The sequence below is a fragment of the Tyto alba genome, unplaced genomic scaffold (assembly GCF_018691265.1).
Source record: "Tyto alba isolate M040663 unplaced genomic scaffold, T.alba_DEE_v4.0 Super-Scaffold_7, whole genome shotgun sequence".
Classification (NCBI taxonomy): domain Eukaryota; kingdom Metazoa; phylum Chordata; class Aves; order Strigiformes; family Tytonidae; genus Tyto; species Tyto alba.
In genome coordinates, this window is record NW_024881328.1 from 38,392,301 (window position 1) to 38,419,144 (window position 26,844).

The 26,844-nt window shown below is 41.7% G+C and overlaps 1 protein-coding gene across 1 annotated transcript in view; it reads left to right on the forward strand.

Moving 5' to 3' along the window:
• CPS1 (carbamoyl-phosphate synthase 1) overlaps nucleotides 1-26,844 on the forward strand; it is a 96,337-nt gene that overhangs the window by 16,401 nt on the left and 53,092 nt on the right. The window contains exons 6-20 of the mRNA XM_033009015.2: nucleotides 1,129-1,221; nucleotides 5,448-5,537; nucleotides 6,606-6,734; nucleotides 7,313-7,419; nucleotides 7,817-7,958; nucleotides 10,449-10,526; nucleotides 12,033-12,131; nucleotides 12,797-12,892; nucleotides 17,055-17,244; nucleotides 17,833-17,990; nucleotides 18,740-18,868; nucleotides 22,319-22,463; nucleotides 22,855-23,065; nucleotides 24,138-24,336; nucleotides 26,595-26,771. Coding sequence (XP_032864906.1) covers nucleotides 1,129-1,221; nucleotides 5,448-5,537; nucleotides 6,606-6,734; nucleotides 7,313-7,419; nucleotides 7,817-7,958; nucleotides 10,449-10,526; nucleotides 12,033-12,131; nucleotides 12,797-12,892; nucleotides 17,055-17,244; nucleotides 17,833-17,990; nucleotides 18,740-18,868; nucleotides 22,319-22,463; nucleotides 22,855-23,065; nucleotides 24,138-24,336; nucleotides 26,595-26,771 — 2,043 coding nt within the window. The remainder of the gene's footprint in view (nucleotides 1-1,128; nucleotides 1,222-5,447; nucleotides 5,538-6,605; nucleotides 6,735-7,312; nucleotides 7,420-7,816; nucleotides 7,959-10,448; nucleotides 10,527-12,032; nucleotides 12,132-12,796; nucleotides 12,893-17,054; nucleotides 17,245-17,832; nucleotides 17,991-18,739; nucleotides 18,869-22,318; nucleotides 22,464-22,854; nucleotides 23,066-24,137; nucleotides 24,337-26,594; nucleotides 26,772-26,844) is intronic.

The following is a 26,844-nucleotide window of genomic DNA, read 5'->3' on the forward strand; positions in this document are numbered from 1 at the left end:
CCTGTGCTTCCCAAGAACCTGAGTTGCTTAAGATGATGCTGACCTTTTCAGCTTTGCTCCATGCAAAGCAGTCCGGATAGCTTTTGGTGTAAAGTGCTACTCAGGATGAGATAGGATGTCAGCTACAGTTAAGAGCAAAACTTCTTCTTTAAAACTTACCCTTAGTAGTGAGCATGGCAATGCAAGATGCTGGCTCTTCTCTGCCCTAGGAAAAAGGCAAGGTTACTTCAGGTATGGCCAACCATGGAAGTATCTCATGGAAGAATGGCTGAACCCAATGAGCAGTCCCAGTGTGCATGCAAGTGTGATATCCACAGGGCAAGCTGAGTTTAGTGTGTTTTATAGTGAAAGTGTTACACATTAAAAGTTACAACAAAACATTGGCTTCCTCCATTTTACTTTTCCCTCCCATCTTTGAAAAGTTCTGTATTGCACACCCTGTCCCCATGCTGAGTAAAGGTTAACCCTAGGATAATCCCATTTATTCCAGGAATGGGGAAAAGACAAAATGGGGATTTTTCCACTGAGAACTTTAATGAGAAGAAGGTGGAGAAGGATATGCTGCTGGCAGAGCAAGAGTGTCCTAGCTTCTGCCAGGTGGTAACAGCAATAAAGAGTAGAACTTGATGGAGGTGATTATTTTTTTTTAACAGTTTATTCAGAAAACAGCTGTGCTGACCTGCTTCCTAACATAGCTTTGCCTTACAGCAGATCTGCTGCCTTTATAGCTATCCACAGGAGGTGGCAGAAGACCTCACAGGGGGTTTCCAAAACCAAAAAGCTTCAAACTGCTCTGTGGATTACTCCCACATTTACACAATAATTATTTAGGAATCTGAATTCTGATCCTGTTGGAAGGCAACCCATTTCACTGTCACTAGACAGCTCGCCAAACTGCCTATTAACAGATTTTACAGGTGACAATGCCTGTCTCAGTGAAGGATTTTAAACAGATTTTTGATACTGAAGAAGGTACACAAGCTTCTGAAGATGCTGGAAGTGGTTATAAGCCACCAAGAAACCATATCTAAACAGCTGTTCCAGTTGCTGTGCCTGTCAGCACCTTGTCCCAGTGTTCACAGCTTCTCCTTTGCTCATGCTTTGTTGTTTACTGGTGTATTTCCACAGGGCACGGTACTTGGGAAGATTGAATTTGAAGGTCAGCCCGTGGAGTTTGCAGACCCAAATAAGCAAAACTTAATTGCAGAAGTTTCAACAAAGGTGAGAAGTTCTTCTGTGGTCCCAGGACTGTACACTCCCGATAGTAACCGCTCCTCATTTGCTCTGGGGATCATTCAGTCTTTCTAAACAAACAATTTGGGGACCTTTTATAAGCCATACACCTTTCCAGACTTTTGAAGGCCTGTCATCTCAACATCATCCTCGTAGAATCCCCATGGCTCCTTAGGTGCAGTGCTGAAGATGTAAAATGAGCTGTGCTGAGCTGGATGTAGTCTGAACAGTACTCTGATCAGAGGATTGTGTGTTACAAAGACAGGTTTGAGAAGTATTTGGGCTACAGTTAGACCTAGTATATCTTCAAACGTAAGAAGAATTAATAAAAAGAATGGTAGCTTTCCTTAAATAAATTTCAGAAAAGCTCACATTAACATCTGATCATCTGTGTTCAGGCATAATTTTGTTGAGGTAATTCCAGAAGGTATTTCTAGATTTCAAAAAGAGACCAAGTTAGGAATCACCCGGATCTAGTGTTACTGGTGTTAGTTGCTTTGTCTATAGATATGTACAGAACAGCAGCTAAGTTTATACTGTTAGCTGGGCATGCAAACTGTGTTTGACCACGAGCTGAGAAGAATATTACAAATCATGAGGACATAGCAAACCAGGACCATACTAAAAATAGTAACTCTTCTTCTACCAATGCAAGGTCTAACAGCTCAAATTCTGGACCCTTTGGGGATTTAACTGTGGGATAAAGAGTGCCTTGGGTGCTTAATCCCATTGCCTGAAGTGAGAACTGAGTGTATGAGTCCCTCTTACAAATTACATGCTTACTATGATGTTTTCAGCACTTTCAAGATCAGTGAGGCTCTGAAAGAGCTCTGCAAATAGTTGTTGGTGTACTGTTCTGCACAGAAGCTGGTATGTTAGTGGCATGAGGAGCAGTGCTGAACAGACTGGTTGGTGAGCAAGTGGGAATTTGAAGTTCAGTCTCCATCCAGGCTTGGATATACAGTAGTCACAGATTATTACCTGGGATGCCATGAGAATACACAGGCTGCCTTACAAATCTCACCTTTGGGGATGTCACCAACTCATGCCAATGCTGCCTCCACTGTATTTTGAGCCAGGACCTTGTTGCTACATGGAAGGATGGCAATTGCTTATTGAAACTGTGATCTGTGATTGCAAGATGTAGGTGAATCCATTTTGAGCAGTAACTTGGAAATAGGTAAGGTTGCTCATGCTGAACTCTGCAATTACTAAGATAGAATTACTGTAAAGATGCCGAAAATAGCTTCTAAAAGGGAGTTATAATAAGATTAATGGAGCTTTGGTGGTCTCATTATGTTTATAACTTCATTTTACAGGCTTAAAATGCAACATCACAAATAAAGCTGAAAATGAAGTAAGCTGTTCAGTGTTGGTAATTACTGGACATGATAGTGTGTCTGTTGCCAAACAGCTATTTTCATGTAAATCAGGATACAGTAAGATCAGGAATCTACTTATCAATTGTACATTAAGAGTGATTTTAAAAGTTTTTTTTAAATTTTTTTCTCCCCTCTGCCTTCCTTAGATGCTAGTGGTATAGACTTTATTTGCTGATGCTGCCTATACAGGGCAGGAAATGTAGAAAACTGACAATATTTTGCAGGAACGTTTGTCGGAGATTTATTTTGGTGCATGTGGTGGTCAGGGTCCCAGAGCAGGTGAGAGGTATTTAGCCACTTGAAGCTAAAAGGTCACCTCTATCCACACATACAGCCCCACACACACTTTTTTTTTGTTCTCAGCACTGTTGCTGGCAGGAGCTTCTAGTCTCCTTGACTGCTGACTCGCAGCTTTCCCACATCATCCTTTCAGACTGGGACAGGTTTTTATAGGCTGTGCAGTGAACAGATGAGGGAAATCCTCTGGCTTTAGAAGGAATACATGTATTAACAGTTCCCTCATCCAGTTCCCAGTCTGGTTTCTGTCTAGACAGACTCTTGGCCACATGCAGAGGTCAGTGCTCTGCAGTACAGAGGAATAGTAAGTGTGAGAAGTGAGGGGAGGGTTGTGAAGACAGCAACACCTAAAATCAGTCTTGCTGCTGAAGAAAATGTTGTAACAAAGCATAGCCTAATTAATTGGACAGGGATGAGTTTTGAGAGTGAGGCAATTAAAGTATCTCAAAGAATCTTTGTCCCACAACTCCCTCTGGCCATTAGAACAGCCAAGGAGAACCTTTGAGGGAGGTCTTTGCTTCATAAAGTTTTTCAGATTTTTAAGTATGGATGTTGTGAGGAATTTAGGGGTCTCCAAAAGCCCTTTTAAAAAGGCAGGGTTAGTTTTTCTAAAGGGACTCTGGCACATGACACTAAGTTAGTTTCTATGATAACTGAGCACCTTAATCTTCTTGAGATTTTCGAAACCCATGTCCTAGAAGCCTGAAGGACAACAGGTAGAAGACTCATACAATTCCTGTGCAGTGATACAGTTCCACCATTGACTGTGGAAGTAGAAGCCACTTGTATATTGGTGACTGAAAATATTGTCATCTTTTGTCAGGCACAGCTTCATATCAGAAGTCTTGAGTGATCTAACAAGACTCAGTTTCAATATGATTTCCATTCTACTCATTCTCAAAGAGGGAGTGTGGGGTACTTTGCCATCTGATTCTGTAGTCTGAACTACAAGATATGTTTCTGATATAAAAATCTTTCAGCATTACACAGCAGGAGTCACAAACGCAGTGGTAACATGACTGGCTCTGTTCTGAGTCATGTCCTCAAAGGTGGATTAGGGATCCTTGGTGGATCATGTGTTGCTGCTTGAAGCCTTGTAGTGAAGGGAGGTGGCTTCTTGTTTCTCATCTCTTCCATCCTTGCCCCTGACATGGCAGTAAATCGCTCCTGATGATGATCAGAGCTGTCCTCACATAGGACATGCTCTTACATCCTAACAATTTCTTCATCTTAATCTTTGAGAAGGTAAAATTTCAAACAAGAACTGAGTTAGGATAACACAAAAGGAGGAATTGTAATATTCTGCTAATGAACTTCATCTTGAGTTCCTTGTAGAGGGGATATCTTTCTTTCTGACAGATCATAATCCTCCTATGAAAAAAATCAGTTCATGACCCTACACCAGGCGTATTGGGCATGGATTTTAGTATCTTTTCATAAAGGATCCCAGCTGTGAAAAAAAAAAAAAAAAAAGTTGTTTTTTTTTTTTCAGTGGTGTATTGAACAAGAGAAAAGCCACTTTGGATAAAGTACACTTATCAATATCAGCTTTCAGAAGCTGAGCATAACTGAATGTAAGCACAGAGTTTGTTTTTAGAAGGAAGAAGGCTGCCTTATGTGCTTGTTGATAAATAACATCCCAGCCTGGTGCGAACTGCAGTCATGTAAAAAGTAAAATAATTCATCAGGCTTCAGAAAGAAGCTGTCCATAAAAAACCTTACATCAGTGCTACAGTGTCAGTATGTCTGCATGTTGCAGTATCAAGGTCCATATAACATATGGTGGTTTGACTTTACTCTCTTCCATGTTGGTTGTGGCCAATAGATAAGTGGGTGTACCAAGCATAACGGTCCAGATCTGGGACAGGTGACAATTTACTTTGTGGAATTGATTAAGGAACAGCAGCTGGAGGAGGAGAAGAAGTGTTGTCTGTTATGTAAAACTGTTAGGTCCATATGAACATAGGTCACGCTCAGTGGTGCGCTTGGCCTGGTCTATACTGCTGTGATGCACTTAGAGGTCACTCATAGGATATCTCCAGCTGTGCTGCGCTTTGGTCTTACTGTGGCTGGAGGGCCAGGGTGGTGTTTAATGAGTTGAATCTGTAGCTGGTGTGAGGTAGCCTTGCTCCACTGGCATCAGCAGGATGACTTCACTTCAGCCCAAAATCTCTCACTGTGTATCTGGCATTTCTCTTGGACTGCAATAATCTTTGAGAACTGTCTTGCTGCTTCACTACTAATGAGGTGAAACACAGGAAAAAAGTTTGTCATTAGCTATGGAAACAACTGATTTCTTAGGAATTGCTGTTACTGCTGTAATCAACAGTGTATAAAAGAGCATTATAACTTCAACTTCCACAAAAAAATGAAGGAAGTGCTAATGTCTGCAGTACTTCTAGAGATTTCCATGTAAATTGATTGTGAAGCACCACTTGCTGTACATTGGTGAAAAGTTATTCTGCTACCCATCTTCCATGTGTTTTGGGGACAGGGGGTGACCTGTTATTTACAGCATGGTCTGTCTCTTTCTAGGAAGTCAAGGTTTATGGCAGAGGGAATCCAATTAAAGTTGTAGCTGTCGACTGTGGGTTGAAGCACAACATTATCCGTCTGCTAGTAAAGGTACGTCAGTGCTTTATGTCCTTCATCTCTTGTTTTGCTTTCTTAAGAACCTCACCTGTACTCACTAGCCTTCCTTCCACCTGGACACATCCATTCTAGTAGCAGTTGCCCTCCTAAAGCGAGGTGCCATTTTTAGGATGATTTTTATGGACGGGCAGTTGTTTTCTGAACTTGGTACACTGTATTGAGAGGATAAGAAAGAGGACCTGTGCAGCAGCCCCTCAGCCATGAGAAGAATTCCTAGAAGGTGAGCTTTAAAAAGACAAGGCACAGATGCTCTAAATAACAACCAAGGAAGGTCAACCCAACATTGTAAAAAATAAATAAATGGGGGGAAAAAAAAATGCAATGAGTGTTATGAATGGCTGAAACAGGCCCAGAGAAACTGTGGAATGTCTGTCCTTGAAGATATTAAAAACTCAACTGACCAATGCCCTCAGCAACCTGCTCTAAATTTGAAATTTCCTTTGCCTTGGGCAGGGATTGGACCAGATGACCTTCTGAGGTCACTTCATCCCAAGTTATTCTTTGATTCTGTGAAAACCTTTTCCTGTTGTTAGCACAGTGATGTAGCAGGCCTCACTTCTCTAACCACACAGGAATGAAGGCAGTGTCCTCTCATTCGCTAGGTGTACAGGTTTTCCCTGTTTCAGTTTTTTAGCTTATGTGGATGTTTGTCCTATTTTTGATGTGCACGACTATTTCTGGCATGTCACAGAATGAGGCTATGAAGCCCTAATTTAGCAGTTGGGATGAATGCACAAGGTAAAAGCGAACATATTTTACATGTGTGCATACATACTTACTTTGCATTCCATTAGTAAGTTTTGTCTGAAATTCACTAGAGAGATCAAACTTGATAAACACTGAGGTGGCTCAAAGATACTAAGTTTTGTGAAAATAATCTGGTCAGATAGTTGAGACAATCCTCATTATTGTCCCTAGCAAAGGGATGACTGAAATCCAAACTCAGTCTCTGGGACATGAGAGCATGGGAACAACTTCCTGACACAAATTCATTTGTTCCCCTCCACCCCTTACTTCTTGTTCCCTTGGTTTTTTTCCTAGCGAGGTGCAGAAGTGCAGTTGGTTCCATGGGACCATGATTTCACCAGCATGGAGTATGATGGGCTCATAATTTCTGGAGGCCCAGGGGATCCCATGAAGGCCCAGGAGGTGATTCAGAATGTCAGAAAGGTACAGTGTAATAGCCATAGGTCGATAATTCTTGTTTATTTGATTTTTTTTTCAAGTGCCTGGAATCAAAACAGTTGGTTGTACTAAAATGTTACAGACTAAATGTTGTTCAGTCATTTCAGCTGCCTGGGATATTCCTCACCTTGACCCACTGGGAATTGCCTCCAGACCAGTAGTTACAGTAAGGCTATACAGGCCTTGGTGAAAAATACATAGTAAACACAATTACCTTGCTGGCACCTTAAAGTACCCTGTGCTCTTTCAGGACCTCCGTGACCTTATGAAAAAACAGCCCTGATTTCACAGTGCTCCCATTTGAAATAAAGTTGCACACTAAATGGCTGTAATGCAGCGTGTCATTACTTATTAACCTTGAGTAGACGAAGACATCAAGCTGTGCTCTGAGACTTCCCTCTGAAGCAGAGGAGAGGAGGAAACTTTCCTTTATAGGCTGTTGCCACCCTTGCATTCAGCTTTTTCCCAAGTCTGTGTGGCTGCTGTGAGGACACTGGGATGGTTTATGCTGGAACTGCTGAACAGAGACACTCCATTAACTCTTGAAAACCTTTTCATTTTAGGTCCTGGAGAGCAATCGCTCGGAGCCCTTGTTTGGAATTAGCATGGGGAATCTAATCACTGGAATAGCAGCCGGAGCTACTTCCTACAAGATGCAGATGGCCAACAGGTGCGGCAGCGTTTCTGCTTCCCAGGGCCCAGATAGACCAGCTCAGCACTGCAGAAGGCCAGAGAGCAGCAGTGCTTTTCTTCTGAACTGCTTTAACAGGAGCTAGCATGTCGGGAACATTGCTTCATTCCAGCCATTCTCCTTGCCTTTAATTTAAACTGCCATGTCATGTGTTACTTTGAGGGTGTTTTGAAAGTATTTGTTGTAATTGATCCCCATCAAAGTGAAGGACAGTAAAGTGTCTCCTAGGATTTATCCTTTTGAGATTGGCTGCCAGTATTGAACAGCTACTATTGAACTACTGTGTATAGCCCCACCGTTATCAGCTCTTCCTAATTGTGGCATTTGGACACATCTGGCACTTCCATCCTTTGTTCTCTGATCTTCTCTCTTTCAGAGGACAGAACCAGCCTGTCCTAAATGCAGTAAATGGACAGGCTGTCATCACTGCTCAGAACCATGGTTATGCCATCGACAGCTCTACCCTACCACCTGGCTGGAAACCTCTCTTTGTGAATGCCAACGATCAAACAAATGAGGTGAGCTCATGCATTCCAGATACCTTCACGTAGCAGCTTCTAGTGAGCAAAGACTCTTTCTCACTTTATCTCACCTCCTGGAAGCTTGCTGCCAAATTACAATTAGTTATCAGGACTAAACTTGATGATCTGACCACCTACTTTACTCGGGGCCCTGCTTTACAGGCCAAAAGGAGGGTGAGCCATTACCACTGTTCACCATACTAGCCTGAGGTGTAGGATTGCAATAGTGACCTTATGATTTCCCTTGAACAGCTGCCCTATTGACTTCTGTGATTTTGCTGCCATGAATGGTGCTCACTCAGTTACTGTTGTCTTAGGGCTTGTGCCACAGGTGTGCTAGCTCATGTCACTGTTTTGTTGTGTTGCCCAGCACAGAAAAGGAATATTATTGCAGTCAAATTTGGTCTGTTATTGTAAATAGAGTTCCAAGGACTAATGTCATGAGGGAGAGAGGCAGTTACCTTCAGAGAACAATTTACAGGATCTAAGGTAGAGGTCTGGTGTCGAGTGACATCCACGCAGGGAAAAAACATTTTAAATGCCTGGCCTTTGGAGGTTCACAGCTGAACAGGGGAAAGCATAGGAAGGAAAACAATATTGCATAGCTCTGTTTTGATAAAGTCAGACAGACATCGAGGCACAACTCAGGCTTTGTAATTGCCCATTTTAAATCTTGTCCATTAGACCCAGTGTTGTGCAAGTCAGTGAAGTCTTGTTATTTATCAGAAAATAATGGAAAAGAAGGTATTTTCAAGAACAATTTCCCCCATGGGAATATGCCTCTTCATTGTTTTGTATAAATGCCCAACATCAAGTCTGGCAGATTGAACAGTGCTGTTGTGGTATATCCTGGCTATACTTTGCAGGATCAAGGAGCAGTAATTTCTGGCTAATAGTTTTAGAATAAGTTTTTTTTGTCAGTTGCTGCTTTCTTTATCCTTACAGACATATCCAAACAGAGACAAATATTACCAAGCAAGACATTAATACAAAAAATTCACAGCTGTTTGGTTCAATTTTTGAAATGAGTTTGTTTGAGCTGTGTTGACAAACTGAACTCTTTCATCCCCAGGCCTTTCATGTTTGCTTTAGCTGAAGATTGGACAGAAGTGTGGTAGTGCTTTTAATAAACCAGTTGATAAGACTGGACATGAGTTGTCCGGATCTAGAAGCATGACGTTCTTTTATGTGAGCTAAAGGACCATTTCTGTGAGCCCCAAAGCAGCATCAGTCTCTTAAACCTTCATAGATGGAGAGGGACAAGGAGCAATGTTGTTTTAGCATGGGATGCACAAACAGGAACAGGGTTGGATGGGTTCTCACATTCAGTCTGTTGCATTCCTCTGGAAAAGAAAAAAAAAATTATTCTGGCTGACATGACCCATCACAGCTGGACAGAGCCAACATAGTTTTCCAAATACTGACTAGCCATGGAGTGAATATATTTTAAACATATTTGTATGTAACTAGAAGCAACATGAGCATTCAGAGAAAATGTGACAGACTGATGACATCTCTACTCTGAGGGCAGAAACTCATACCATAATGGATCAGCTGTGGTCAGTATCTCACCTATCACCCCTGTCCTATCCCAGCATCCCACCCTGCAGCTCTGGATGTCGCTGTTGCTCTATGTGCTGTTGGGACTCCTTTGTCCAGTCCTAAGGGAAGCGAGTTGTATCAGAACTATTTTTTCTTGGATTTCCTCTTGAGGGACATCTCTGTCTCCATCTGGAATTGGAGGCCATGAGCAATGACAGCTACAGGGTAGGCTCCCAGTGGATCATGCTGCTCGGTGCTATCAGGCCACGCAAATGAGAAATCTATTTTTCCTGGCTCCAGCTGAAACTACGAGCACTGTCTCCAAGCTCAGTTTAGGTCCTTCGTAGCTATTGTTTGTCCAGAGCAGTGGTCCCACTTCATCACAGCCCTGAAAGCAACCCAGGGCAGAGATCATATGCTAGGCCCTGTGTCAATATTTAAAGTGAATCATGGAAATCAAGAGCGTGGCCAAAATCCATTTCTCCTGTGACAGAACCAACCAGATCAGGCTGGTAAAACCACTCATTCCATAACAGCCTTGTCCAAGGCGATCTTTTCTTACCGTGTCTGTTCTTCTTCTCTGCCTGGTCCACAATTATCTCTGGAGGGAGACTGGCGTATCTGCTCTGTTAAGTGCTTACAACTTAGTAGTGTCTGCTGTTGTAGTGAAAGTGATGTTTTCACTGTGCTGCTTCTTCACTGTGCTCCCAGGCACAGCTCAGGGGGCTATACGGGCATTGGAGTGTTAGCAGAAGAGCAAGAGGCTTAATGACTCCTCAGATATGACATTGTTTGAAGACTGGGAGTGAAATGGGTGTCAATTTGGCAGCCCCTAAAAACATGCCAGTCCTTTGGCCTTCAGTGCTTACAGGGATAAGGTGTGGCTTTCTGTTCTCTTGCTTGCTTGCAAGGGGGTATCTAAGACAATTGTTTTTATTCCTGCAGGGAATTATGCATGAAACCAGACCAATTTTCACAGCCCAGTTCTACCCAGACGCGAATCCTGGGCCAAGGGACACAGAGGTATTGTATGAGGGCTGCTCTGGGCTCCCTTTCAGATGGCCTGGGGAGTGTAAATATGTATTGGCTACAGGGGCAAGTCTTTATGTTAGTGATGGCCCTAAATCTTGGTTTTGGAAATGTCAGGATCCTAACAGAGGGCCCAGTCATGCGTAGGCTTGTGTCTGCTTAGCTTGATCTGCAACTAATTACAATCAGCAGCAAGGCGTCTATTGACTTCTATGTGCTTTGGATCAATGATTCCATTCATATGATGTGTATGCTTGGAGTCCTGGTGGGATTATCTGTGTGTTGGAAGTTACTGAAGTGCTTAAGCCTTTGCAGGATCAGGCTCAAATCTCTTGTACCTATGGTGACTGCAGAAGGAAAAGGATTTTGTCTTAACAGAAAAAAATACTAGCCAGATGCTTTGTAATAAAATCATTAACTTTCTAATACATTTTAGTTCCACTTTCAAATTTTATAATTACTGTAGAGTTATGTAAATGGATTCACACTTCCCCACTCTGGTTCTCCTAAGTGAAATGAAATTTTAATCCCCCATCTGTGACTTCGCACAAATTCTATAACAACTGGTTGCGTAGTCACAGAGTATGACTAAGCAGCAACAGGGGATATGGAAGGCAGAGGAGGCATGTCTGAACATAAATAAACTGTTTAGCATTTCTTGAGAGAGGAAGAGGCAAGAATACGTAGAAGTGCTTATTTTAATCTTAATTTGATGATGTTGATATCAAGAAGTTTCATAGCAATCTGATTGACTAGTGAATCTCAGAGAACTCAAAACAGCCCTCAGCTGTGTCTGTTCCGAGTCTGTGCTCCCACTGCTGGGCTGGGGCTGATAACATACTGCCTATGCTGATAGGCTTGCAGGACCCAACCGTACTCCTTCCATAGGTGATCCTCAGCAGCCAGCTTCGGGGGCCGTGTGGACAGAAGCTCTGCAAGCGGGGGTCAGGTGGGAAGCCTGTCCCACTGCATGTAGCTGCCCCCCACATGCCTACGGTGGTCATGCTGCCTCCCCTGCCTGGCCTGGCTGAGGAACACTTTTCTCACAGCTGCCCTGGGATCTGCTCTGGAAGGATAATACTGATTTAGCACAACAGATGTTTAAATATACCTGTTCAGATCCCAGCTCTGTAGCAGGCTCCATTCCAGATGGTTCCATTGAGCTAGTTAAGTGTATGCTCTTCTGTATTTTAGCTTTTAACGCACGTTCATTCATTACACTGCCAGCCGTGTACAAGCAGAGCATCCAGACATGATTGATGCGTATTTGCTTCCTAGTATTACCTCACTTCCTTGAATGCAGCTTTGTCAGATATATCAGAGTTGCTAAATAAATTTCAAATAATGATCCCTTCTTCTCTGATGGTGTAAATCTACCTTTTGAAGGCGGCAGAGCAGAGTTGATAGCTCGAGCTCACAAATGGCCTGTTTTTTCCTTCTTTGCTTCATATTTATTTAGTTCCACTTTGGTGATTAAATACATGTGTTTATTTTTCCTAGTTCCTGTTTGACTCATTTATTTCACTGGTTAAGAGAGGGAAAGGCACTACAATTTCCTCGGTCCTGCCCAAAGCTGGAGTGACAGCTTCCAGAGTGGAGGTCAGTGTACAGATGCTCATTATTCATGCCTGTTAGTGAGGCTAGGAGCTTGTTAATTCCTACTGAACCTGAGGTACAAAATGGTACAGGAAGCTGATTATGGAAGTCAGTGGAGGCTTCCCTTACAAAAGGCCTGTCAGCTGCCTGTCTCAGTCAGCAGGCCTCTCTGGTGTTACTAACTCCCTTTTCTTTGAGAACTTTTTAGGATCTGATGTTTCATGCATTTTTCTTTCTAGTTCTCCCAAGAAAGGTACTCTCACAGCAGTATATGAGGTGCCCTGGGATAATCTGGTCATGAGATTTTGTGTCAGCAGCATAGTGTTGATGCTCTGTTGCTTAGCAGATAAGTCTGGAATTCCTAGCATGAGCTGAATTTCATACAGTTTCACTATCTTAGGAGACAGCTGGACTTTGTGGGCAGCCAAAGTGAGGCATGGTTGTCTACAAGCACCTGACACAATTAATGTGTTTATTGTATTGCCCTATGGATAAGTCATATGTTTCTCCAATCAGAGATATATGGGAGAAGTCCAGAAATACTCTTAGAAGTAAAACTGCAGTGGTTTTGGAGGTGATTTTTCTTCTCTTTTTAGAACTTAAGTTTTGTTTTTCAACATCCTCTATGATAGGACTGATTTTTTTTTCATACTATTTGATTCTTCTAGGTCTCCAAAGTTCTCATTCTAGGATCTGGGGGTCTGTCGATCGGTCAAGCAGGGGAATTTGATTACTCTGGATCCCAGGCTGTGAAAGCCCTGAAGGTGAGAGGATACTCTGAAAATACTAACCTCATGTAATTTACTTTCCCTTCTCACAGCTAACTGATGATCTAGCTATGTATCACTGGGGACAGGGAAGCTGGTGAGAATAAATGACTGTAGGGAAATGTAGTAATTTTATGTTTGTGAACTTGTTGGTTGAGTGATGTGAATTAACCACTCAGAATTATCTTCCAAAGAGAGACATTCTCAAGGTTTCCATTGCAGTCTTCAAGCAGTTGTTTGGGTTTTTTTGTGGTGTGTGACTGGTCACTCCAGGCTTCTCAGATTGAATGGAAATGAAGAGTCAGAATATGGTCCTCTACATCTGAGCTGAAATTACTGAGACTTTTGTGGGATGCCACCACACTGCAAGGTGGACAAAAAACAACAACAGCTGAACAGTTGGCTGCTGTCAAGATTGTTATACAAAAGATTTTGAACCTTTTATGAACATAGTTTTTCTAAATGGTATTTATTTTAAATGGGATGAACTTTTTAAAGGTCATATATGCCAAGTTTTGTTTCCAGAATAAATTCATAGTCTTGAAAGGAATGAATGAAAAGTCATTGGTTTGGATGAATTTTGTCCAGTAAGGTTATTACCTGGTTTCTGATGTTCCCTTTCTGAAGATTGAAGCACTGTATTATTCTGGAGCAAAAAAAAATACTTCTGTACGTGCATTTTAAATGCATGCATTTAAAATGGTGCTCGTGCATGTTTGCCTGAAGCATCCTGCATAGTCCACTCACATGATGGGTTTTGGAGTCTAATTTGCTCTGGCTGTTTGTACTGTAAAAGTGCAAAGCATCTAGAAAGGGTGCTAGGGGAAAAGCTCATGCTAGGAGAAGGTGTGGAAGGATAGCAGTATTCCTCTGATGGGGTTATTACTGGTAGTGTAACTGTTACCTGGGCCTCTTCGTTCACGTCTAACCTCATGTGAAGGAGGAGGAGAGCGTGTAGAGGTCTGTCTAACAGATCTGGAGCAGATGTAGCAGCTGCCTTCAGATGAGGTGATGACTGTGAGCAGCTCTGAGGCTGTTCTCATGTCAGGGCTGTTTTAATCCTGTGCTGACCCTGGAGCCAAGGAAGGAAAAAAATAATCTGGAGCTGCTGTGGGTTGATCCTGGTGTTACAACACATCTTGTATTGTATATGCTTTGTTTGTCTCCTGTATTGTTATTGCTGGCTACTAGTTCAAACTGGCCATGTCATCAGGAAAACAAGAACAAGTTAGGAGTGGAGGATCCCAGAGCTGGTGAGTGCAGATAATGACCTGAGTTGGAAAGGAGGCATCTCTCTCCCTTTTTTTTCTCTCTTGTCCTTCAAACTCAGCTCTGGTTTGTGGAAGACAGTGGGTTTTTTAATGATGAATCTCCTCAGCTTGCCCTCCTGCAGTGCCCTTTCCTGTCCTGTGGCCACCAGCCAGCTGCTCTGATCTGCAGGCTAATCAGCCATTCCAGCAGCAGTACCTGCACTTCCTGACCTTGCCCCTGGCAGAGTGATTTACAGTTGTAGGCGAGAGAGAAGATGGTTGGTCAGTGGCTGCCAGGGGAAAGCTGCAGAGCATGGGTGGGAGAGAACAGGGATGGTTAACAGGAGACAAGAGATTTCTTTCCCCTTAGACTTATTTTTTTTTTTTTTTTGTTATAAATAATCAACATTGATTCTCACTGCTGGATGTTCTGATTCATTCTCCTATGTACTGCTGTTCTTCCTAGTCTGTTGGATGCCAATTCATTATAAGAAGGTGCTATTGTTAATATTCAGTCCTATAGAGTTAAACGGGTGCCTCTTTTTAAAGAGTTATCTTCTGTAGAGCTGGGACTTCTCCAGTCAGTGAATTTGTATTTGCAAGAATATTCATCAAAGGCAGGAACATCCTCTGAAGAATAAGGCCTTGGAAGCATCGGTGAACAACAGAAACTGGCTTGTGATCACCTGAAAAACCTTTTGGATTACTTGCTGTAGGGATTCTCCCAACTGGTCTGAATAAAGGTGGATATTACACAAAGAGAGGAATGGAGCTCTCCTGGAGTATTATTAAGTCACTGTTTTAATTAAATTGTAACAAAGGTCTCCAATCAGGATGGTTGGCCATTGTGCAGAGTGCTATGTGCTTATAAAAAATCAAGGAGGCAGAAGTTGAAGGAAAGGGTTGCAAGGGCAAACAGCAAGAGGATTAAAATCCAACATCCTGAACAATTGGGCTAGAGGATGTGATATAAGTAGAACGTGTCTTTCTTAGCACAGTGGACATTAATTCTCTGATTAATTATCTTTCTCATCACTGCTAGCTGGTCTTTAAGACACCTTGCCCTAGATAAGTAGGGAAGAAGGGGCTGAGATGTACAGATACTACAGCTCTTTGGAAAGTGATATACCCCTCCCTTCCTCATTCATTACAACAGAATTATAGTTATAAATTTCTGAATACATTTATTAGAGAAGAATGTTTTCATCAGAGATCTACACTTTTACTTCAGCACCACCATGAAAACTATCCAGTTTGGGGTCATTTGTCTAAATTAGAAATATTTTCCATAAGGATTTTACCTCTTTTTTCCCTTCCCTGTTCCACACATTTCCAAGGAAAGTGTGCTTTAGTGAAAAAAATCCAACTTTTCGTGGAGAAAAAAGGTCAAAGGAAATTTACAGCCAGTCTTTAAGGCAGTATTTTAAATTATCAAAGGAAGGGGAAGAGATGTTTTCCAATACCTGAACTGTGCAGTCAGAGCTCTGAGTGAGAATCCCACTGCTCCAGGTGAGCTATATATTTGTTCCTCCAAACCAATGAGTCAAGCAATCACAAATTTTAAATAAACACAGAAAACCATATGGTGTTTTCATGCTTATAGTGAACTGAGGAAAAGTAGCAATTTCTGTACTAGTCCCAGCAACACTTCCATAATATTTGCTCGAGGAATGGCTGACTTAGTCTACCAGCCTTCTTGTTTCTTTTTACTCTTTTTTTTTTTAATACCATCACAGTTTCTGTTTTTAATGAGAGTTGTCATTGTTTCTTAACCTCTGCAACTTCCATATAGCAAATCTCTCTCTTAAAATGTATTTTGCATCTATAATTAGCATTGTTTGCAAGTTGTTTGTTTGTTTGTAGAGGTTTATTGCCTTACAAGAAGTTGATGGAGATTAAAATCAGTTCCCGTAAAATGAGGCCACAGCCTTTGCACTTCCCAGTCCACCTTTTCTTAACAAAGGAGCAACACATTGTTCTTTATTTGCTTGTGGTTGATGTGGGTTTTTTTAAGTTTGGCCACATCCTGGTCTCATAATTATTAGCAAATCTTGGTTGGCTTCCTCATTACACGCTAATATTTCAAGAGTGAGGAGAGTTGATATGCCCAGCTCTGACCCAGACTTTTCTATTAATGAGCAAACTGTAGTGAATCTCTGTCTGTAGCCAAAGAGTGGCAAAACTCCCATTGGTATAGCAGGAAACAGATAAACTTCATTATCAGTCTATCTCAATTTCTTATCTGTGACAGAGAAAAAACAGTGTGAAGTTTTGACTAACCTTGTTCTTGCATGTAGAGGCAGTTTGTCATTTAGTATGTGCAATATCATATAAAAAAGGTTATGGGACAAGATTTTTAAAGTGATAACACCAAGAAAATTAAAGCATCTTTATGGAAAGTCAAAGTAAAAAATGTATTCTTGTACTGTTACTAGTTGGTACAAAAATCTGAGAACTACCTGGATAGCTGTGATCAAAGACCTGCTGCTTGGCAAGAAAAGGCTGGGTTTTGATCAAATTTTTTTTTGCTTTGTCACCTTTTCTCTGACTTCCAAGAGAAGATAAACATGATTATGCTGGAGTTTGTTCCTGTCTCCTGTATGTAACTCCTAAATGTGTTGAACAATTTCAACCAAATTTCTGAATCAGGTGGGAATCTCCATTCCCTCAAGATTCATAGACAGGCAGAGGCACAAAAGTAAAGAATATGCATTAGCTCAGCCTGGTACAAGATACCAGAAACCCCGTATGGTACATACGTATGTACCATATAAGAGTGCATAGGGAACCACGCTTTTTAAATGCTGCTGCTGGTAAATGGCTTGTTGAACCCCGTGTCTCCTTGCTGCTGCTGCTGTTAGCTCTTGTTCCACGTATGCCTAGTTTTAATGCAGATTTTCATTTTTCAGGAAGAAAATGTCAAAATTGTCCTCATGAATCCCAATATTGCTTCAGTGCAGACCAATGAGACTGGCTTAAAGCAGGCTGATGCTGTCTACTTCCTCCCCATCACTCCACAGTTTGTCATAGAGGTCATCAAGGCGGAGCGTCCTGATGGATTAATTCTGGGCATGGGTGGCCAGACTGCTCTCAACTGTGGTGAGTACCACACAGGGGCCTTGGCACTCCTTGCAGGCTAGCACATGGTTTTTACCAGATGTTCAGCAGACTTTATTTGTGCAGACATGCAAGACCCGTGTGCCTGATACATTGCCCGGGTTACTGAGGGATACAGACAGAGATACTGACCGTAGGGGAGTGAATAATTGCTAAGACGTGAACATAAAATCTAATTGCTGGTTTTGATAATTAAAAGTAAATCATATATCCTGCTTTTCAGCTTAAGTCTTAGTTATCATAGTTGGATTGAGGATATTCAGACCACCTTGAGGCAGAGAACAAAAGGAAAAGTTAGCTTCATTTAGCTTCTTGCAACAGTATCCAACTGCACTGCCTTGCTTTGTGTTGCAGATGATGGCCAAGCAGTAACTTTACTAAAATTTGAGATTTCATAGATTTGAGGACATAAGCTTTCCTTTTATGGTTCTGAGTTCTACTACTGACAAAGAACAGTAAAATTAGCTGTTGATGAGGCCAGACAAGTTGTCAGCTAGTTAGATATCTTTTGACTACTTTCTTCTTCGCCTACCATCAGTCCTTAAAACTGAGTCTTTGTTTACTCTGCAGGAGTGGAACTCTTCAAGCAAGGAGTCCTGCAGGAGTATGGTGTGAAGGTTTTAGGTACATCAGTTGAATCCATCATGGCTACAGAGGATAGAAAGCTTTTTTCCGATAAACTGACTGAGCTAAATGAAAAGATTGCTCCTAGCTTTGCAGTGGAATCGGTAAATCAGATAATTTTGAAGATGTGATTATTATTACTGTTGCCCATTTGAGTTATTAAAAAAATAGTTCTAGTTTTTTTGAGTGAAAGCTGAATACTGCTGTGGGTACTGTAGTTTGTACACTTTCATCAGCACTCCACAGTGATTGATGCTGGTTCACCATGATTTAAAATGAGTGAAAATGCAATTAAGCACTTGGAAAGCCTAAGCCAATTTACCCATTGACAAAAGTAAATTAGGTTGGGGTGACTTCTGTGCTGCAGCACAAAAATACATAGCATGTCAGTGACTACTTTTTTTTTTTTTAGAAAAATCTTTCACAAGCCATTTAGACTTAGGATTTCAGGTCCTCAGAATCAGAATAATGAAATCCTTCCTGAGGACAGGAGTGTTCAAACAAAACATTGGTTCAGTGGGAAGGCCTGTTTGAGTTTGGAGGAAACCAAACAGGTCTTAAACTAGGATGTCTGTTGAAGCAGTTATTTCATGCTAAAGTCTCTGAAGACAAACCAGGTAAGGACACACATAACTAAGGACAGAAATCACCTCCTTGAGTCCGTGTTCCAGTTTTCTGCTGTTTGGCAGAACAAAGCAATGTTACAAAGCCAACTTTTTTTCTTTTCATTTTATCTTCAGACAGCTTAGTGTCTTGCTGATGAGATTTCCAGTTAGCTGTGTAACCAGAGTTGAAGACTTTATTCATCTTAATTGTTATCATATCTCTGAAACGTATTCCCCTCTCCTTTAAGATTGAAGATGCTCTGAAGGCAGCTGAAAAGATTAGCTACCCAGTCATGATACGTTCTGCTTATGCCCTTGGTGGTCTGGGGTCAGGCTTATGTTCTGATAAGGAAAGTTTGCTGGACCTTGGTACGAAGGTATGTCTGCAATTGCGAGCTCTGGAAACAGAGCTGAACGTCTGATTTTCTTAGATATTCTTCTAATAGTCACAGACACTGGAATTGAACATACCATACCTTTCATATATTTGTAAAATGTTATCCTCATTCCTTCTAATACCATTTCCATAATTCCTACTGACTTGGGTAATGAAAATGATTAAAAGACATGTCGGTTAAATTACTGAAAAACAGGTCATAATCTGAGCAAGTGTTTCAGCAATTTTGGTCTGAAAAGAAACATACTTTCAGGAGTAAATGGCACATGAAAGATGTCAAAGAAGTTGAAACATTCAAAATGCTGAGTGATAACTTAACATCGGGAACAGTAGATCTGGGACACTTGGGCTTTTGCTGTGTTTCTGTCTAAAGACAGTATTTTTGCTAGGTCAAAAGCTCATGTAGAGATTTGATGGGATGATACTTCATAATTTGGCATCCACCAGCTGTCTCTGGCTATGAAGAAACAGCTATTTTTCTGTAGGAAACCTGGGTTTCTTTTTTATAAATTTGCAGTGAAAAGTAAACAGATAATTCAGAAAAAGAAAACAAAAACTTTTTTCCTTGCAAAAATGCAGAATTTTAGGAAATAAATCTCTATCAGTTGGTGTCTAAAATTCTTGGTTTTGTCTCTTCCTGATTTGCTGAACCTCGTAATCCTTCATATATCTCTAGAAGGAAATGCTGCTGATGCCAGGAAGAGCTGTATATGAAAATGACATTTTTGTATTCTTCCACACTGCTGTCATGCAAACAGACTTTGACACTAGTGTGCTTAGTGCCAAACAAACATCTGCTCAGGCAGGCTCAGTTGCACGGGGGCTCAGAGGACAGGACTGACAGATGCAGGAGGAGGCAGTGGGTGCAGTAACACCATCTTATGGATTGATGGCTGAGGTTGGAAACACTTCCCTTGCCCCAGCTCATGCATAGTCTGTGTTTAGAGAAAGTAGAAATTCACCCCAAAACCCTGGGAGTGCAGCTGTCTGAAAGGTTTATATCAAAACATTTTTCAGTAGGGAAACTTGGTTTGGATCAACATTTCTAACATTTCTTGATATTTTTTTTTTTGAACATCTCTGTTTTTCCCTGAAACCTATAGCAGCTGTTCTTTATAAACACCTAATTATCTGTAAAATTTTAGGAGTGGGGCAGCTTGTATTTTTAGTAGATTTGTCATGTTTCTGAAACTTTTTTTTTTTTTTCTACTAAAAGTCTGTTTCTGTTTCACTTTCTAGGTTAAAGTTTTCATTTTCTCAAAAATTATGCTAAAAGAACTTCAGCATTTAGAATGAATAGAGTAGAACAGAATGGACTATTTCAATTGGAGGGGACCTACAACAATCATCCAATCCAACTGCCTGACCACTTCAGGGCTGACCAAAAGTTCAGGGCATTGTCCAAATGCCTCTTAAATACTGACAGGCGTGGGGCATCAGCCACCTCTCTAGGAAGCCTGTTCCAGTGTTTATCCCAATGTCAAGTCTGAACCTTCCCTGGTGCAGCTTTGAACCATTCCCCCATGTACTGTGACTGGATCCCAGGGAGAAGAGCTCATCATCTCCCTCTCCCCTTTCCCTCCTCAGGAAGCTGTAGACAGCAATGAAGTCGTCCTTTAGCCTTCTTTTCTCCAAACTAGACAAGGCCAAAGTCCTTCGCTGCTCCTCACAGGACATGCCTTCCAGCCCTCTCACCAGCTCTGTTGCCCTCCTGGATTCATTCAAGGACCTTCACATCCTTCTTAAACTGTGGGGCCCGGAACTGTGCACAATACTCCAGGTGTGCCTGCACCACCACTGAATACAACAGGATGATCACCTCTTCTGACCAGCTGGTTATACTGTGTTTGATGCACCCCAGGATGGGGTTTGCCCTCTTGGCTGCCAGGGCACACTGCTGACTCATATTGAGCCTGCTGTTAACCAGCACCCCCAAACCCCTTTCTGCAGGGCTGCTCTCCAGCCACTGCCCTCCTAATTTATACTTGGGCCCTGCATTACTCCATCCTAAGTGCAGAATCCGGCATTTTGACTTTCTGTATTTCATCCCATTAATCAGAGCCCAGTGCTCCAACTGATCTAGATCCCTCTGCAAAGCTTCCTGTCCCTCAGGAGAGTCAACAGCACCTCCCAGTCTGGCATCAGTATTTCAAAATTTACAGTGAAAAATAATTTGGGTCTTGTTGAATTAGATCAACTTTGAGCGCTTATTTCCACAGCCCAGCAGAAACCCTATTGTTTCCAGTTACAAAGATGATCTGTAGTAATTCTGTGAACTGGATTTTCAGACCCTGGACTCTGAATTGTGTATAATTCAGATAACTGAACACCTATGGATGTTTCATAGCATGGATAGTTCAAGTAATCTGGCTTTGAGTTCGTCTCCTGAGTCTGCTCATTTTGAGTGGGAAAAGGCAATAGACAGTAACACAGGAGAAGTGTAGATTGTTTTACAAGAGTGGTTAGGTGTTCCCACCACATTACCACAAATTCAGTACCTGCTTAGGCCGGGTGTGAAGTGCCACTCCTCCAACTACTGTTTGTTTTTTGTTTTTTTTTTTTTTTTTTTTTTTGTTGTTGTTGTTTGTTTGTTTGTTTGTTTTTTGTTTTGTTTTTTTGTGTGTACAAATTTGGCAACTGAGCTAAGGGCAATGTTTGAATAACAGCTTGAGCTAACTACAGAGGGGACCAGACTGAAGACTGATTCATGGGTAGCATTAAAACAAGAAGCTTTGCTAAAGGATGGGTTGACAATATGCCCATTACTTTCTAGGATTTTAAGCGAGAATTGATTAATGTTTTTTATCTGCTAATATTAAGGCCATTTATTCACTTAGATTATGCTCATTTACCAACAAACTATATTTTTCATTTTTGTCTCTTGCGCTGAGGAGTACTTTCAGGATTAGTTTAAGAATAAATCACGTATTTTGCTTCTGGTTAGTATGCCAATGTTAAGCAGCATTATTAGTGCTATTAACTACATAGTGTTTTCTGGCACCCACACTCCCCATCACTCAGTCACTTAGCTTTCTGCAGAGTTCTATTGAAGTCTGTGGGGCTGCCCACATAAACAAACAAAAGCATGTGTCTGTTGCATGATTGAAGCCTTAGATGTTTTTATACTCCCATTTGTTATTTATATGCCATTGCAAGCTCACATACTCTGTCTTTTTTTCCAATCAGATCACATAAATATCTTCTGTGCCTTTCAAATGAAGCTAATGCAATTTTTTTTTTTTTTTTTTTTTTTTTTTAAAAGGGAATATCAAGTGCTTGTCGTCGGGGCTATGAACTTCACTTATCTTCATCTTTCAGTTTTCATGTTAGTCTGGGATGTCTGGAAATAAGCCACAGAAGTCTTAAATATGGAACATGTTCTAATCAGGTTTTCTTTTTTACTGTTCATTTTTCCCTAACATATTCCCAGGCATTTGCAATGACTAACCAAATTCTGGTGGAAAAGTCAGTTGTTGGCTGGAAGGAGATAGAGTATGAAGTTGTGAGAGATGCTGCTGATAACTGTATTGCTGTCTGCAATATGGAAAACATCGATGCTATGGGAGTCCACACAGGTAGGCTTGGGCACAGGGTGGCTCACTGGAAATGGCTCTAACTTTTTTATGCAGTCCCCTTCTGCCTGCTGTTATTGACATAGTTTTGTGATTGACAAAGTGGGCCCTAGAGATACTCTTCAGGTCTTGAGTACAGCCAGCTAGGGTGTAAAACCAATATTGTTAGGCTAAACCTACCCCTATGATCCTGTTTTCTGTGAGATTGCCCGGCCTCTCCAACTCTGGGCTTCTAACTATCTGTGCTTTTCATCAACTCTGCATCCATGGGTATGAACAACTGTGGTAACTCCATTACTAGCGATGGGTTAGCAAAGAAAGTGACCATGTGGCTAGAATTTATTGCCATTGAGCTATTTCTCATTTTCCTTCTCTGCTACCTTGTGACAAACAGGAGATTCTGTTGTAGTGGCTCCAAGCCAGACGCTCACTAATGAGGAATTTCAGATGCTGAGGGATCGTGCCATCAAAGTTGTTCGACATTTGGGCATTGTGGGAGAGTGTAATATTCAGTTTGCTCTACATCCAACATCCCTGGAGTACTACGTCATTGAAGTTAATGCCAGACTCTCGAGAAGTTCAGCTTTGGCCTCCAAGGCAACAGGGTAAGATTATTTAAAACCCCCCGAAATACTACAGAGCAAACAAATGAATAAAAACTGAAGAGAGAACAGAAAGAGATCTATGATAAGGGACTTGGATCAGTGTATTATTTAAATATGTGACATCTGCAAGGAAGAGTTCCTGCATCTGCTCTCCATGCAGTTAAGACAAGGAGGCACAGGCTTAATTTGCATCAAGGAAGACTGAAGTTGGCTGTTAAGGAGAACTCCGGAGCAGTCAGGTCAGTAAGGTGTAGATTTCTGCATGGGAAGCTTCTAAGAACAGTTCTTGTCAGCACCTGCTAGGATTGACCTTTGGAGAGTTGGTCCTGCTGGGCGATGGAAGAAGGGGTTAGTGAGCCCTCCAGGTCCATTCCAGCCTGCCAGTGCTGTTACTACAAATGGAAAAACTCCCAGGAGGTGTGTGTGGGGGAGCCTAATAGCTGTCCTTACAAAACATATCCACTGTATCCATATGTTGGCTGCAAATCATCTCTGGGACCCGGAGGACACAGTTATTAATGAGCTGTCTATCAGACTGATGCAAATGGTATTGCTAGCTGCCTTTGTTTTGTTGGCTAATCATAAACTAATCAAGATAAGGATGGTCAGAGCAGGCTGTTTAAAAACTGGCTTCTTAATTGCACTTTGCAGATGCTGTTGAGAGGCACGAATTAGTCTCTAATTTGCAGTTCTCAACAACTCTTGTGGTTGTTGAAGTGCCATAGCAGACTGGAGATAAGCCATGATGTTGGACAGTGGGTGTTTGATTGTTTTCTTTTTGGATGACAGATTTGCAGCAGAACATATCTGTTTATGTGGTTTCACTGTGGGTGTGACAGATAGTTAAAATGGTGGTCTTGCAGATAATAGAGCAAGTCCCAGATCTAGGTAGGTAGTTCTGCAATATGTTAAGGTAGGAAGCTGGATGGGCCCTGCTGTGCTTGAACACAAGTAACCTTCTGTTGTGTTGAGGAGGGGAAATCACCTCATCTGTTTAATTTGATCCACTCCTGGGATTTGCAAAAGCAAAGTGCTTTCCACTCTACTATCCTCTACTTCTTCTCTATGGCAGGTATCCATTAGCATTCATTGCTGCCAAAATTGCCTTGGGGATCCCCTTGCCAGAAATCAAGAACGTGGTGACAGGAAAAACCTCTGCCTGCTTTGAGCCCAGCCTGGATTATGTTGTTACCAAGATACCCCGCTGGGATTTGGACCGTTTTCAGCATACGTCCAACCGGATTGGAAGTTCTATGAAGAGCGTGGGAGAGGTGAGTGCAAGACTCTCTACTTCCCTTCCATTCTACCACTTGGGAAAGCAATTTCTCTTTCTTGTAAACCCTCAGAATATCTACTTTCAGGGACCTAATGGCATTTGAAAATATTTATTCAGCTCAAATGATTTTTATTCAGTACTATAATTAGCTGAAATGAGTTAGGGCTGTGTAATCTTGGATATCGCAGTGTGGATTCAGAAATGGTTTGACTCCTAAGGGAAGAGACCACTTTGGATCACCTGAGGTTGACTTCATTCTTACCACTCACTACAGGACTCTCAGAGTTAGTTTTTGTTTGGGGTTCTGTAGTGTTGGTTAATTAGAGTATTTCTTCAAGAGTTGTAGTCTGTTAAGATGATGTTAAGTGATGCTGGTGAGCCACAGCTCTTGGTTGTTCCCACAGTTATTTGTCTTCTCTGTTAAAACCATATGCTAAATCTCAGCCTACTTCTGCTCTTGAAATCCAAACACAACCTGTAATCTCTGAATTCTCTTGGTGATTAAGTCTCTTGTATGTTGGACATGACAGTGTGTCTTTTAAACCCCGATTTTAAGGTGTCTGGGACAATAACAGCATTTTCATACCATGTTTTAAGAGGAGAGAAATGAAGCAAAATGGGTAAATTACCCACTTAATTAGTTAATAACATATCAGCTACCAAAGCAAAATAATAGTCTATTTTTTCAGCTGCCTTTTTTCCCTAATGCTTTTCAAGTAGCTATTTTATTAAATTAATTTGACACAAGACCTTCCTATCATCAATTCTACCTTGTTGAGACAAAAAGCCTTCATCACAGCTGGAAAAATTAATTAGAACTTGATTTTCCAGTGGCAGTTTTGGCTTTTAATGGCAATGAGTTTAGCTTGGGTTGTTTTTTTTTTTGTTGTTGTTGGTTTGTTTTTTTTTTTTTTTTTTTTTTTTCAGCAAGTTAATGTTTACTGATATTAACCCTCTCTGCTTAGGTGTTTTTGGACTGTTCTGTGGAGCTGGGTTTCCTAAATACTGTTGCCTTGTGCACCATCAGCTGTAGCAGATTTGCAGGAGGAAATATCAAGTCCTTCCAGTGATCATATATGACAAAAGTAGAACTGTGTGAACCCCCTGTCCTTCTCAAGGCAGGATGCTGTGTAAAGGGAGGGGAGGGATATAGAAAGAGTCTCTGCTCCAGCTGTGCAGGTCTGTGACTGCTGGGGGGTGAACTGAAACAGGGTTGGAGAATCTTAAGAGATGTAGTTTGCAGCTGGTGGAGGTACTCAGCAAAAAGGTGAGTCTCCAGGACCTGTGGGTAGGAGAGGGTGTCTTTGAAGCAAAGAGCTTCTTGCCGCTGTGTCTCTTTCATACGGCACAGTCGCCTCCCTAGGCCTGAACTTGAAGCCAGATCACAGCACGTACTGAATTTTTATTAATTAAACAGTCTGGCCTGGCCTCGTTTTCCCTGAGCTCTGTTGTGCTGAGCAGTGGTCCTGGAGCTGTGAGAAGAGAGAAAATCATGTTATTTTTTTCTTTGACATTTTCCAGCACAGTGTTTGAGAAGATTTTTATGTTGTTAGGGTTTCACTGCACTGGGAAATAAAAATGTAGAAATTTGAGAAAGGCCTTTGTTACCTCACAGATTTCCACATAAAAAGTCTTGTTTTCTTACTCAATGTGATGTCAAATTGAAGGAGGGAAACCCCAGTGCTGCTATGCCAAAGAGGAGTAATCTTTTAAGAGAGCCCTGATAGGGGAGAGTCACTGCTAAATGCAATTTAAAGGAAGAAGAGCACATTTCTTCTGAACCTTAGAATTCCCACTGTGACTTTCTATCTCTAACAGGTTGTCAAACAGAAATATCCTTCCATATTACTACAGCCATGCTGCTGCATAATGCTTCCCTCTACTAAAGTGCTTCAAAGCAGTTTACAGAGGGAAGCAGTGGCTTCCTGTGTTTTACAGACGGGGAGACGAGAGCAGAAAGCAGTCACTTGTCTGGAACTCCCTGTTGATAATATTGGCAGTCAGGCCTAGAAGTGGGACTCACAAGGCTCAGTCAGCTGTGCCTGTCTTAAAGCCAGCAGGACTGTGCCTGTCTTAAAGCCAGCAGGACTGTGCCTGTCTTAAAGCCAGCAGGACTGTCTTAAGGAGGAGGTCCAAAGGATGTAATCTTTCTGTATGTCTGCCTTTGTGGTTTAAGTTTGCAACTCTTCTGTTATTCAGGGGATAGCTGCGCAGCAGCTCACATAACTAATGTGGAAGTGCTCTCCATTACAGGTCATGGCTATTGGACACACTTTTGAAGAGAGCTTCCAAAAGGCCCTGAGAATGTGCCACCCATCTGTAGATGGCTTCACTTCACATCTGCCCATGAATAAACCCTGGCCAGACACTGTAGATCTCCAAAAGGAACTCTCTGAGCCATCCAGCACTCGGATATATGCAATAGCCAAGGTAACAAAAGGTAGTAGAAAGCCCTTGAATTATAGCTACCAGATTGGGTCAGCTGAGGGGACAGATTCTTGAC